This window comes from Zootoca vivipara, chromosome 14, assembly GCF_965207765.1.
Source record: "Zootoca vivipara chromosome 14, rZooViv2.hap1.1, whole genome shotgun sequence".
In the NCBI taxonomy this organism is placed as follows: Eukaryota; Metazoa; Chordata; class Lepidosauria; order Squamata; family Lacertidae; genus Zootoca; species Zootoca vivipara.
The window spans coordinates 45,143,766-45,154,952 of NC_142597.1; the positions used below are offsets into that span (position 1 = coordinate 45,143,766).

Below are 11,187 nucleotides of genomic sequence, written 5' to 3' on the forward strand. Positions count from 1 at the left end.
CAACAGAAAGCAAGCATGTTATTTGGACAGAAACTGTCTCATTCGGTTAAAAGCTTCAGTACTTTCCATATATCTGGCCAATGAGTTAAACTTTATTACACTGAAAATACTGAACTCTTCCAACAGCCTTGTTATTACTTTGCTAATGCTGTAGATTTTCTCTTGCGTTAAAGAAAAGGGGGAAATAATGGCAAGCTTTCACTCATTCAAAAAGAATTTTTTTCTTAGGAGTTGTTCACATACACACAGCCGGCCAGGGTTTCCTGAGATTTCTAATTTCTCAGTTGGAAGATGAGGAGGGGGCATCCATTTCTTCCCACCTCCTGTCAATTTGGGGGTTTACAAGGGGGCATTAAGCCGGGATGAGAAGCGGCTGATCTGAAATGGGACCAGGTCGTAAGAGGGCTCCTCGCCCAAGCTCAGCTCGCAAAGGATCTTCCCAACGACAGGGGCGAACTTGAACCCGTGACCTGTGGAAGAGAGACGAAGTGAGAACAGATGCGGACAACACCAAGCAAGATAGACCAACCAGCGAACCCTGTTTGCCAGCTTCTTGTGGATCGGGGCTCCACATCTGCCTTGCCTGCAGAACGTGCCAGGTTCAATCCCTGACAGCGTCTCTAGGCAGGACTGGGAGAGACTCCCTGTATGAAACCCTGGAGAGCCGCTGCTGCCAGTCAGTGTAGGGATGATAACCGAGTTAGGCAGACTGAAGCTCTGACTCAGTATAGAGCAGGCTGCTGTGTTCCTTCCCCGTTTGGATTTTTGTTCTGAGAACGTAAGAACTGCCCCGTGGTCTTCAGAGGAAGGGCAGTATGCAAATTTGATAAATAAATAAATGAAAAGAAATGCAAAGGGGCCACTGGATCAGGCCCATGGCCCTGTCTAGTCCAGTATCCTGTTCTCACAGTGACCGACCAAGGGCCTTTAGTTGGAAACGCACAAGAGCAGCATTCTCCCCTCCTGGGATTCAGCAGCATCGCTGCTTCTGACTGTGGAGCCAGGGCAGGGCCACCCTGGCTAGGAGCCATTGATAACCTCTATTACTTTTCCCAGTCCTCTTTTAAAGGATAGTGGTCATCACTGCCTCCTGTGGCAGGGAGTTCCATAGTTTAAAAGAAGCCCTTTCCTTTCCTCCGTCCTGAATCTTCCAACATTCAGCATCATCAGATGTCCTTGAGTTCTTGTGTTCCAAGAGAAAGAGAGGAGCTTTTCTAGGTCCACTTTCTTCAGGCCCTGCATAGTTTTAAACTCTTCTACCCTGTCGCATCTTACTTGCTTTTTTTATTCAAGTTAAAATGTCCCAAATAGATGCCTTATACTGAATGAAACCGTTGGCCCATTTAGCTCAGTATTGTCTACACCGACTGGCAGCAGCTCCCCAGAGTTTCAGGCAGAGCAGAGCGTCTCTCTGTGCCAGGCACCTTCTTGGCACCCTCCGTTCCTTACCTGAAAATCCTGCTCCGATGGCGATATTTCTAAAATGCGGGTGGTGGTCTAACACAAAGTCCTCATCTGGGGTGTTCTGAGGAGGGCGTTGGTGATGAGAAAGAAAAGAAAAATAAATCTGTGTTAAGACGTGTGTGTGTGTGTGTGTGTGTGTGTGTGTGTGTGTTTTTAAAAAAAACTTCCATTGCTGGGAGCTCTCAGATCCAGTTAGGATGATGCTGGGCTTTGAATGCTTTCGCTGAGATTCCTGCCTTGCAGGGGGTTGGACTAGATGACCCTTGGGGTCCCTTCCAACTCTATGATTTGATGAATTAGCTGGTGGGAAGTGCCGACATCAGTCCCAGTGCACAAGAGTTTGGCAGGGTACCTTTTTTTGGGGGGGGGGGCTCTCAAAGGCATAGGGGAGCCTCCTTGCCAAAAGATTCTTCCTCTCCAACCTTCTCCATCTGCTCTTTCCAGCCCTGGGTCCTTCTCCCCATCTGCCTCCACTCCAGATCAGGTTGCCAACTTTTTAGGAGCGGAAACGTGGCTCTGCTCCTCCGCCTTTAACTGCAGAAACAAAAAGGGGGAGCTTTGCTCATCAGATCTTTCTGAGCCAGAAAGAAGCTCCCATCTGTTTAAATTTCCTCTGTGTCAGGCTGCTGCTTGCTACATGCTTCAGAGCAGAGCCAGAGGGGAAAGTTGGCAACCCTGCCTCTCATCCCCGTCCCCGTCCCCATCCTAGCCTGCTTTGTCTAGCTGGGGTTTTAGATTGAATCCTCAGCTTCTCACTGCAGCCTCTCCTTCCCTGGTCTCCCAGCTTCTGTGAATAATGACCCCCTACCAAACTTAATTGGATTGCCCCCATTTCTATTCCTGGCAAAACTCCAGCCAACATAAGGATTGCTCTGTGGCTGGTATCATCTAATCCAGATTCCTCCGGGACACTTAATGGTCCAGGCATGATGGATTACATAATGGAGTCCCCAGTGCATGCCACTCCAAGGTAGACTGCCCCTTGACTATGGAGGCTCCATCTCTCGAGGGGGGATAATAGCTCCTGATAGCCCTCGCTTTTGTGGCGGTTTTTTTTTGGGGGGGGGGTTTGGTCTGTTTCCATTTTGAAAAGCTCTCTGGGCCTCTGGCAATCACTCTGAAACGAGGGCCGTGAGTTGAAGAAGTGCTTCCATCATCGGTCCTGGATGAGTCTCCTGCCAATCATTTTTCATACGGCGATCGGAGAACGATGGGAGAGAGAGCGAGAAATGACCGCTTATCTCTTGATTGTTTTTATCAGTGGCACCACAGGCAGAAATCCAACAGGCGAAGCCTTCCTCCGTTACAACACCTCTCCTTTTTTTAACACGCCGGTGTGAGAAGCATCTCTCTAGAAATGTCTACACTACAGTCTCCTCCACCGTGTTCAGGAAACAATTCAGCTCAAAGATGTTTGACCAGGGAGGGGAGTTGATAGAACGAGGACATGTGGACCCTGGCTAAAACAGCTGCGCTGGCTGCCCATCTACTACCAATCGGGTTTTGAGGTTATTGCATTAATTTACAAAGCCCTGATCAACTTAGGTCCAAGACACCTCAGGGACCTTCTGAACCCTTTGATCCCAATTTGATCCCTGCAGGAATGTCGTCAGTCATCCATGGAGTCGGTGAGGCTCGGTTGACCACAATGAGAAACCGAGCCTTTATTGGCGTCCTGCGGTCCTACAGTCCTGCGGAACACTCTGCCACTGGAAATGCCTGCTGCAAACCTCCAGGCCTATGCAGGCAATTAATAACATATCCTTTCACAGTAGTTAATTGAGGTCTGCTTTTAACAATTTTAACGTCTGATCTTGTATGGTTTTTATGTTTTCATTTCTGCAAACTGCTTTGTTTTGCTTTTTAATCACACAGGGCATACACATATTTTTTTAAATAAAATAAAAAAATTCCTTCAGTAGCACCTTAAAGACCAACTAAGTTTTTATTTTGGTATGAGCTTTTGTGTGCATGTTCTGAAGAAGTGTGCATGCACACGAAAGCTCATACCAAAATAAAAACTTAGTTGGTCTTTAAGGTGCTACTGAAGGAATTTTTTTATTTTGCTTCGACTTAGACCAACACGGCTACCTACCTGTAACTTTTTTAAATAAATGAATGAATAAACTCCTTGGTCGTTGAATCGGCTGTTGCTGGGTGGTGGAGCTTCTGATGATGCTTACCGTATACATGCAACGCTCCTGAACGGCTGGCTCGGGTTCAAGTCCTGGCAGATACTTGCTCACAAAATCCTGTAGGATGCGGAGGTCAGGTGCAGAAGAGCCTGGCTGGTCAGGATGGTTGGGGTCCACGGGGGTGCCATAATGGTAGCAGACCTGTGGAAGGCAGGGGGAGAGCCAGGCTGCGGATCTGCAGGGTAGCAGTCAGGAGGTGCCGGGTTCAATTCCAGGCATCTCCAGTTAGGGCCGAGGAAGAACCCTGCCTGGAATCCTGGAGAGCTGCTGCCAGTCAGTGTAGGCAGCCCTTAGCTAGATGGCGAGTCAGACAATGGTCTGTCTAGTTTTAAGGTAGCTACAGAGGTAAGGTCGGACCTTTGTTGAACCTTGCTGACAAAGGTCCGTATAGTTAAAGCTATGGTTTTCCCAGTAGTGATGTATGGAAGTGAGAGCTGGACCATAAAGAAGGCTGATCGCCGAAGAATTGATGCTTTTGAATTGTGGTGCTGGAGGAGACTCTTGAGAGTCCCATGGACTGCAAGAAGATCAAACCTATCCATTCTTAAGGAAATCAGCCCTGAGTGCTCCCTGGAAGGACAGATCGTGAAGCTGAGGCTCCAATACTTTGGCCACCTCATGAGAAGAGAAGAATCTTTGGAAAAGACCTTGATGTTGGGAAAGATGGAGGGCACTAGGAGGACAGAGGACAAGATGGTTGGACAGTGTTCTTGAAGCTACGAACATGAGTTTGACCAAACTGCGGGAGGCAGTGGAAGACAGGAGTGCCTGGCGTGCTATAGTCCATGGGGTCACGAAGGGTCAGACACGACTGAACGACGAAACAACAACAACAGAGGTAAGACTGAGCTGGGGCAGAAATTCAATCCAGTTCACATTGAAAGGAGAACTTTCCAGAACAATGCACAGACCTTCCCACCTGCTGCTCCAGGACCCAAACAAATTGATTCAAATTGCAGGAAATACAATTCTGGCATTGATTTAACTTATTTCATACAATTTATATACCGTTTGATTGTAGAAAAATACCTTAGAGCAGTTAAACATTAGGAAGAACTTTCTGATGGCAAGAACTGTTTGACAGCGGAACGGACTAGCCGGGATAAGGGTGGGCTCTCCTTCCTTGAAAGGTTTTTAACAGAGGCCAGATCACCATCTGCCAGGCATTGTTTAGCTCAAGATTCCTGGGGTTGGACTAGATGGCCCTTGGGTGTCCCTTCACTCTCTACAGCTCTTGGATTCTATGGAAACAGCAGCCATCCTTCAAAATCCACACTTGAGTTTTGCAGTGCAGTTTTCCAGCCAAGGAGTGTAAACTGAGGGACCCATGCTATTTTGTGAACTGCTCTGATATCTTCAGATGAGGAGTGGTATATAAATTTAATAAATACCGTAATAAGACAATAATCTGCTAGAGTGTGCATGAGAGAAATCGGCACGGAAATGCCAACTTTTAGAAGGAAATACACGGCAAACTGATGCGGAAATGTGGAGAATTGGGAAGTCTCTGCTGACTGTCTTTGTGTCCCTGATCTCTCCTCCTCCTCCTCCTCCTCCACCGCCACCATGCCCCTTCCACTCACCTTGACAAGACCCGGGTACTCGCCAGCCGGCAACCCATAGATGTCTCGCTTCTCCCCATTCAGGTTGATCCCGATGAAGCAAGGCAACTTCTCCAGGAGGCCTGGGGGGCTTCCAGCTTTTGCCCTCCAGTAGCAGACAGTGATACGCAGAGGCTGGAGGGAGGGGGGGGGGGGAAACCACAACATAGAAATGGGGCTTCTGTGCCACCTGCCTTCTTTCTGCCTGGCATGGGGGGGGGACATGTCAGGGGCCTGCCGCTTACCTGGAGAGGCAGTTGCAGCCCCAACGGGGCCAGGAGGCGGCTGGCCCAGGCGCCTGCTGTCACCACGAGGTGTTTGGCACGATACTCCCCTTGGCTGGTGGTCACGGTGGTCACGGCCCCAGGGAGAATGCCATGGACCTTCTCTCCATCACGGATGGTCCCTCCATTGCGTTGGAACTGGTCCTAGAGGGGAAAGTGGGGAGGGTGGTCATTTGGGGGGAGATATTTGGGTCAGGATCTTCCCCCTCTACTCTCCCGTCATTAGCTAAGGAGTGTGTGGCTGTGTCTCTGACCCTGCCCACTGAGGTTGTGTGGTCTTTGCCCCCCAAAACAAAAGGTGTTCCACCTCTGGCTTTGGGTGCAAGTAAAGAAGACAGGCCCCTGCCTGCAAGGAGCTTACAGTCAAGAGAGTTCTGGAGCAAAGGGAGAATGTGAGAGGCAAGAGTGAAAACAAAAAGAATTGGGATGAAATCTCTCTCTCTCTCTCTCTCTCTCCACATCCTTGTTACCTGGCCAGCTTTTACCGCCTTGTCAGCAAACAAGATCCCGGCGGTGTGATCACACACAGCCACCTCTCCGCCATGCGGGTGGATTCCTGGGAATCTTTGGGCCAAGCTCTCTGCTGTTAATGCTTCGCTGGGGACGTGGTTGCGCTGCATGGCATGCCAGTACCTTTGAAATGCAGGGTTGTCCTTGCGCCCCAGAAGCAGCATTGGTGTCTGCCTGTAAGGAGACAGGGTGGGTTTGCAGTTGAGGCTGCTGGAGTGAACTTGGAGGAGCCTGGCTTTCAGCGGGTGGGGGGGGGGAGAAGCTTATGGGGTTAGGATCATATAATTGTGGAGTTGGGAAGGAACCCCAAGGGCCATCTAGATCAACCCCCGGCAATGCTAGAATCACAGCTAAGGAATCCCTGGCAGGTAGCCATCCCAGCTCTGGAGTCCACTGTCAAACACCTCTTAGAGTCAGAAAGGTCTTTGGTCTCCTTTCTTGACATTTGAGTCCATCAGTTCGGGTCTTACCCTCTGGAGCAGTAGCACACAAACTTGCTCCATCTCCCATGGAACAGCCCTTCAGATATTTGAAGGTGGCTCCCACAGTCCTTCTCAGTCTCCTCTTTTCCAGGCTAAACATACCCAACTCCCTTAACTGCTCCTCATCAGGCTTGGTTTCCAGACCCTTGATCATCTTGGTCACCCTCCTCTGCCCACCTTCCAGCTTGTCGACATCCGTCTTCTTAACCCGTGGTGCCCAGAACTGGACACAGGACTCCAGGTGTGGTCTGACCAAGGCAGAATTGAGCGGCACTTTCCCTTCCTTCAATCTGGACACTAGAACTTCTCTTGACGCAGCCTAGAATCAAGAGCTGAAGACCATCTGAGGTCACCCACCAAGGCTGGTGGGGAGGAATGTGGCCTGGGGAGTGGCCTGAGGTCAGGATACAGAGGTCTGGGGGGGGTTGCATTTGCCCCCTGGGCCCAGAGGTTCCAATTGGAAAGGTTCTGTCCCCGCAGTTGCTGCCAGTCAGAACAGGCAACACTGGCCAAGGTGGACCAATGCCCTGAAACTGCTCATGGAGGCAGCTGCCTAGAGAGGCGTTGCCAGCCGGTCCTCACGAACAGAGCAGGCGTCAGGGAGACGGTGCCAGTCCTTTCCCTGGGCTTGTCGCTAACAAGATGGATGGGTCTATTACGTCTGACCCTGGCGAAATGAAAAATCATTTAGACGTGCATTTCCTTAATGGCGCTTCCTTTATAGAGTCACATAAATTAGGGGGGGGAAATCTGTCTTGGCTCTCGGTGGGGCAGGGAGCGTGTCGGGGCGGGGGCAGGAGGAGGGGAGGAGGGATCTAGAGTCAGGTCTTGGGGGGGGGGAGAAAGCATGCTACTTTTGGAAAGAGAGGGATATAGCTCAGTGGCAGAGCATCTGCTTTGCATGCAGAAGTTCCCTGCTTCAGTCCCCCATGGGCCGGCGTCTCCGGGTAGATCTAGGGAAGACCCCCTACCCGAATTCCTGGAGAGCTGCTGCCAGTCAGTGCTGAGAATACTGAACTAGAAGGACCGATGGGCTGTCTCAGTATAAGGCAGCTCTCAAATAAAGTCAATGAGAGTCATGAGGACTAGAACCTTGCGTTGTTTTTAAGGTGAAAGGCAGTGGTATGCAGCACCTGCCCATTCCCCAGTGGTAGTTCTGGACTTGGGCTTGGGGAGAGACCCCCTTCCAGTCAGTGTAGTTGGTAGACTGTCCTGAGTGAGATGGACCCAGGGATCTGACTCGGTAGGAAACAGATTCCTAGGGTCCCATTTTGACCATTTATCAGGAGGACTAAGATCAAGGCAGAGTCCTCTGTTCCAACCTATTTTGCTGATGAATCACTTCCAACAAGGACCTTTGACAGTGCAATAAAAAAAAGTATCAAGCAATTGCATATTTGGAATCAACAAGGAAAATGCCATATGTATAGAGAGTTGAAACAGTTCCATATAAAAAATACTTAGAACATCCGCATGTATAATAATGCACACCATCCAATCTCTGAGCGGTGTGAGATTTCGGGGGTTCCAGGGTCTGTGATTCCTTTTGGGAATGCGGCACAACGGAGCCTGTGGTGTCTTTAGGATATATGGTTTATTGGCACAACCTGAGCCTGCGATGGAGGGGTTCACAGCATGGACACCCCAAAAGGGTCTCGCTTCTCCCACAGCCACAGCCTTGGATTCAAATCAAACCTCATGCCCTGCCTCTCCAGTTTTTCCAGCTCGCTGCTTTACTGCCAACTCAACTCTCTGATTTTTGTCCTTCTAACTAACTGCAAACTGGGGGCCCCCACCCATTTGGCGTCTGGCACAGAGCCCCCTCTCCTTTGCTCTCTTAATGTCCTATCACCCAGGTGATCACCTGAACCCAGAGAGTTCAGGTTGATTAGCTTTTCACACTCACTGGATCTAGGAATTTAGGTACACCCAGGAATACCCACGTGCACACTTAAAAGGCCCTGCCTGCCTGCTCCTTCGGCAATGCTTGCGAGGAACCAGCTGATCACTCTGCTGTGAGTCCTGCATTGCAGGGGGTTGGACTGGATGACCCTTGGGGGTCCCTTCCAACTCCACACTTCTATGAATACAGAAACAAAGACATATGTGTATATACATTATATACAAGTTCATATACGTTTGAAATACAACAACAGAGGATCCCCACTTCCCCTCACAAGAGCAACCCCCCAAAATTGTTCCCAGATTTCTGCGCGGAGGCTCTCCTCACCTGCAGAGTTTCATGCCCGCCTCTTCCTCCAGCTCTGCCCAGAGGCGATAGGCCTCTCCCATCATGGCCGTATAACAGTCCTGGGGGTAGGCGCTGCGGATGATTCGGCTCTGTCCATGGGAGCTTCCTCGGGTGTGGGGCAGGGGGAACTTGTAAGACAAGACATAGAAACCCCAATAGTCTGGGTCCGTAGATGGCAGCTTCCGGTGTTCCAGCAAAAGGGAGTCTGTTTTATTCTGTTACAGCTGATGTACTCTCATTTTAAGATGTGAGCTGGCTCGAAGGACTTTTTATTTACAAAGCTGGGATGTAAAAGTTATAAAATATATAAATCGGGGCGTGGGGATGCATTGAAGTGAGAAAGTGAGAGGACTCTGAAAAAAATCTTCTCTTTCCCACCACCACTTTTTGACACCACCACCATCGAGGAGGAGGAATGATGGGAGCCATGGGAGATGGACGCAGCATGAGTTCCCCTGGCACCCGGGGGCCATGGGAGCCGAGCCGGGGGCCATGGGAGTTGGTGCCAGAGAAACTCTCACAGGTGGCACCTGGTGTTCCAGAGACAGATTGCTGGAAAGTGGGACAGGGAACCTAGAATTCTCAGACGTTGTAAGACCACAACCATCTCATCATCCCTGACCATTGGTCATGCTGGCTGGGAGTGGGCGCTGACGGGAGCCAGAATCCAACCACATCTGGAGCGTGACAGGGTCTCCAGTCCCAGTGTTAATGAAGCCGCTTGATTCTCCCTTCCCTTGGGAAACATACACAAGGACCAAATAAATTAAGACATAAATCAGAGAAAGCTGTTTCCATTGATAAGAGAGTCGCTGCTGCCGGTCAGTGTGAACAACGCTGAGCCAAATGGACTGGTGATTTGAACTGGCTTAGGGCAGCTTCCTGAGTGCCTGGTATTGTACAATGGGGGGGCAGCCCATGTGGGATAAAATGCCTTCAAACCCCCCTCCCCAGCCTTTGGGATGGTAGCAGCATTTTCAGAGGGGTGGGTGTTTGCAAAGGGGCATACCTGCTCCAGCAAGAGCGTCTTCTGCCCCCTCTTTGCCAAGTGGTAGGCAGCAAGAGTGCCCTGGATCCCTGCTCCCACCACGATGGCGTCGTAGAAGTGGCTGGGGCCAGCTGTCTCTGGGGTAGCCATGGTCGATCTTTCTCCCCGGCTGGGCTTTCCTCCTTGCTGTGGGGAGCTGAGCCAAACGGCAGGGCCAGAGGCAAAGTCCAGAGTCCCAACTTGGACGCCGCTCAGCAACGATAGAGGAAGCTGTTTATACGGAGTCGGGCTGTTGGCCCACCTGGCCCAGTACTTTCTACACGGACCGGCAGAAGCTCTCTGGGGTTTCAGGCCCCACCTGGGGGTCTGGACCTGGGAGATTCTGCATGCAAAGCGCTATATCACTGCCATCACTGAAAGGTTCCAGTCCTCATGGAGGAGCATGAGACTCTTAATTTCAGATTTGTGGGTTTGAGCCCCAAGTTGGGTAAAGGATTCCTGCATTGCAGGGGGTTGGACTAGATGACCCTCGTGGTCCCTTCTAACTCTACGATTCTGTGATTCTATGACTTAAGGGCTGGTTTAAATAGGGACATAGGAAGTTGCTTTTTACTGAGTCAGACTATTGGGCCATCTAGTTCAGTAATGTCTACACTGACTGGCAGCTTAGACGGCTTTAAAAGGAGCATGAGGCAAAAAGGAGCATGGGAGGGCAAAACCTATCAGTGGCCTACTGGTCATGACAGCTAGACTGAACCTCCAGGAGCAAGGGCAGTCTATCTCTGAGTGTAAATTGCTGAGGAACCAAAGGTGGTCAGGGCTGGTGGCTTTGTGCCTTACTTGTGGGGCAGACAAATCTGTCAGGATTGTTTGTTTGTTTCTCCTGAGTTTCTTATTTTCCCAGTCTTACGTTTGGTCTGGGCATTGTCACACACACACACATCCTCCTAATACAGAATTATGGAATTGTACTGTTGGAGGGGATACCCAAGAGTCATCTATCCCAACCCCCTGCAATGCAGGAATCACAGCTAAAAGAAGTTTATATTCATTTCACTATGCATTTTTTTGATTACGGAACTGAATTGCCAAGTTCAGAGTGCGAATTCTGGAGGGATTGCTGGGTTCCAGCTTGTGTAGTGCATTAAGATGCGCTCCAAGCTGAATTTCTCCCCGCCACATCCCTACCCAGTGGGCTTCCCATCGGGGCGTTGGGTTGGCTGCTTTGGCGAAACAGGTTTGCTGGGTCAGACCAGCCCTTGGCTTGATCCTGCGGGGGCTCTTCAGATGTTCCCTGGACCAGACAGAAGCAAACAGCCCCAGCGCTGTGGATCCCAGACTTGCTGGCACAGCAAAAGCATCATCAAGTCTCGGAGGCAGGCAGGTGGGCGATACCCCAAGGAGCTGCCTGG

General features: G+C 50.4%; 1 protein-coding gene across 1 annotated transcript; it reads right to left on the reverse strand.

The window, feature by feature from the left end:
• PIPOX (pipecolic acid and sarcosine oxidase) lies at positions 1-10,007 on the reverse strand. Its single transcript, XM_035140123.3, has 8 exons — positions 9,797-10,007; positions 8,767-8,915; positions 6,015-6,228; positions 5,506-5,688; positions 5,243-5,395; positions 3,648-3,800; positions 1,450-1,525; positions 1-470 (listed from the first exon to the last, which is right to left on the reverse strand). The coding sequence occupies exons 1-8, from the start codon at positions 9,923-9,925 to the stop codon at positions 340-342; spliced, it is 1,188 nt and encodes a 395-aa protein (XP_034996014.2). The 5' UTR covers positions 9,926-10,007; the 3' UTR covers positions 1-339.
• Positions 10,008-11,187: the final 1,180 nt, after the last annotated feature.

Coding starts and splice junctions, on each gene's coding strand:
- PIPOX (XM_035140123.3), bottom strand. CDS start 9,925: ATGGCTACCCCAGAGACAGCTGGCCCCAGCCACTTCTACGACGCCATC. Junction 6,229..8,766: donor GCGGGCATGAAACTCTGCAG/GTGAGGAGAGCC, acceptor GTCTCCTTACAG/GCAGACACCAATGCTGCTTC. Junction 471..1,449: donor CATCGGAGCAGGATTTTCAG/GTAAGGAACGGA, acceptor TCTCTTCCACAG/GTCACGGGTTCAAGTTCGCC.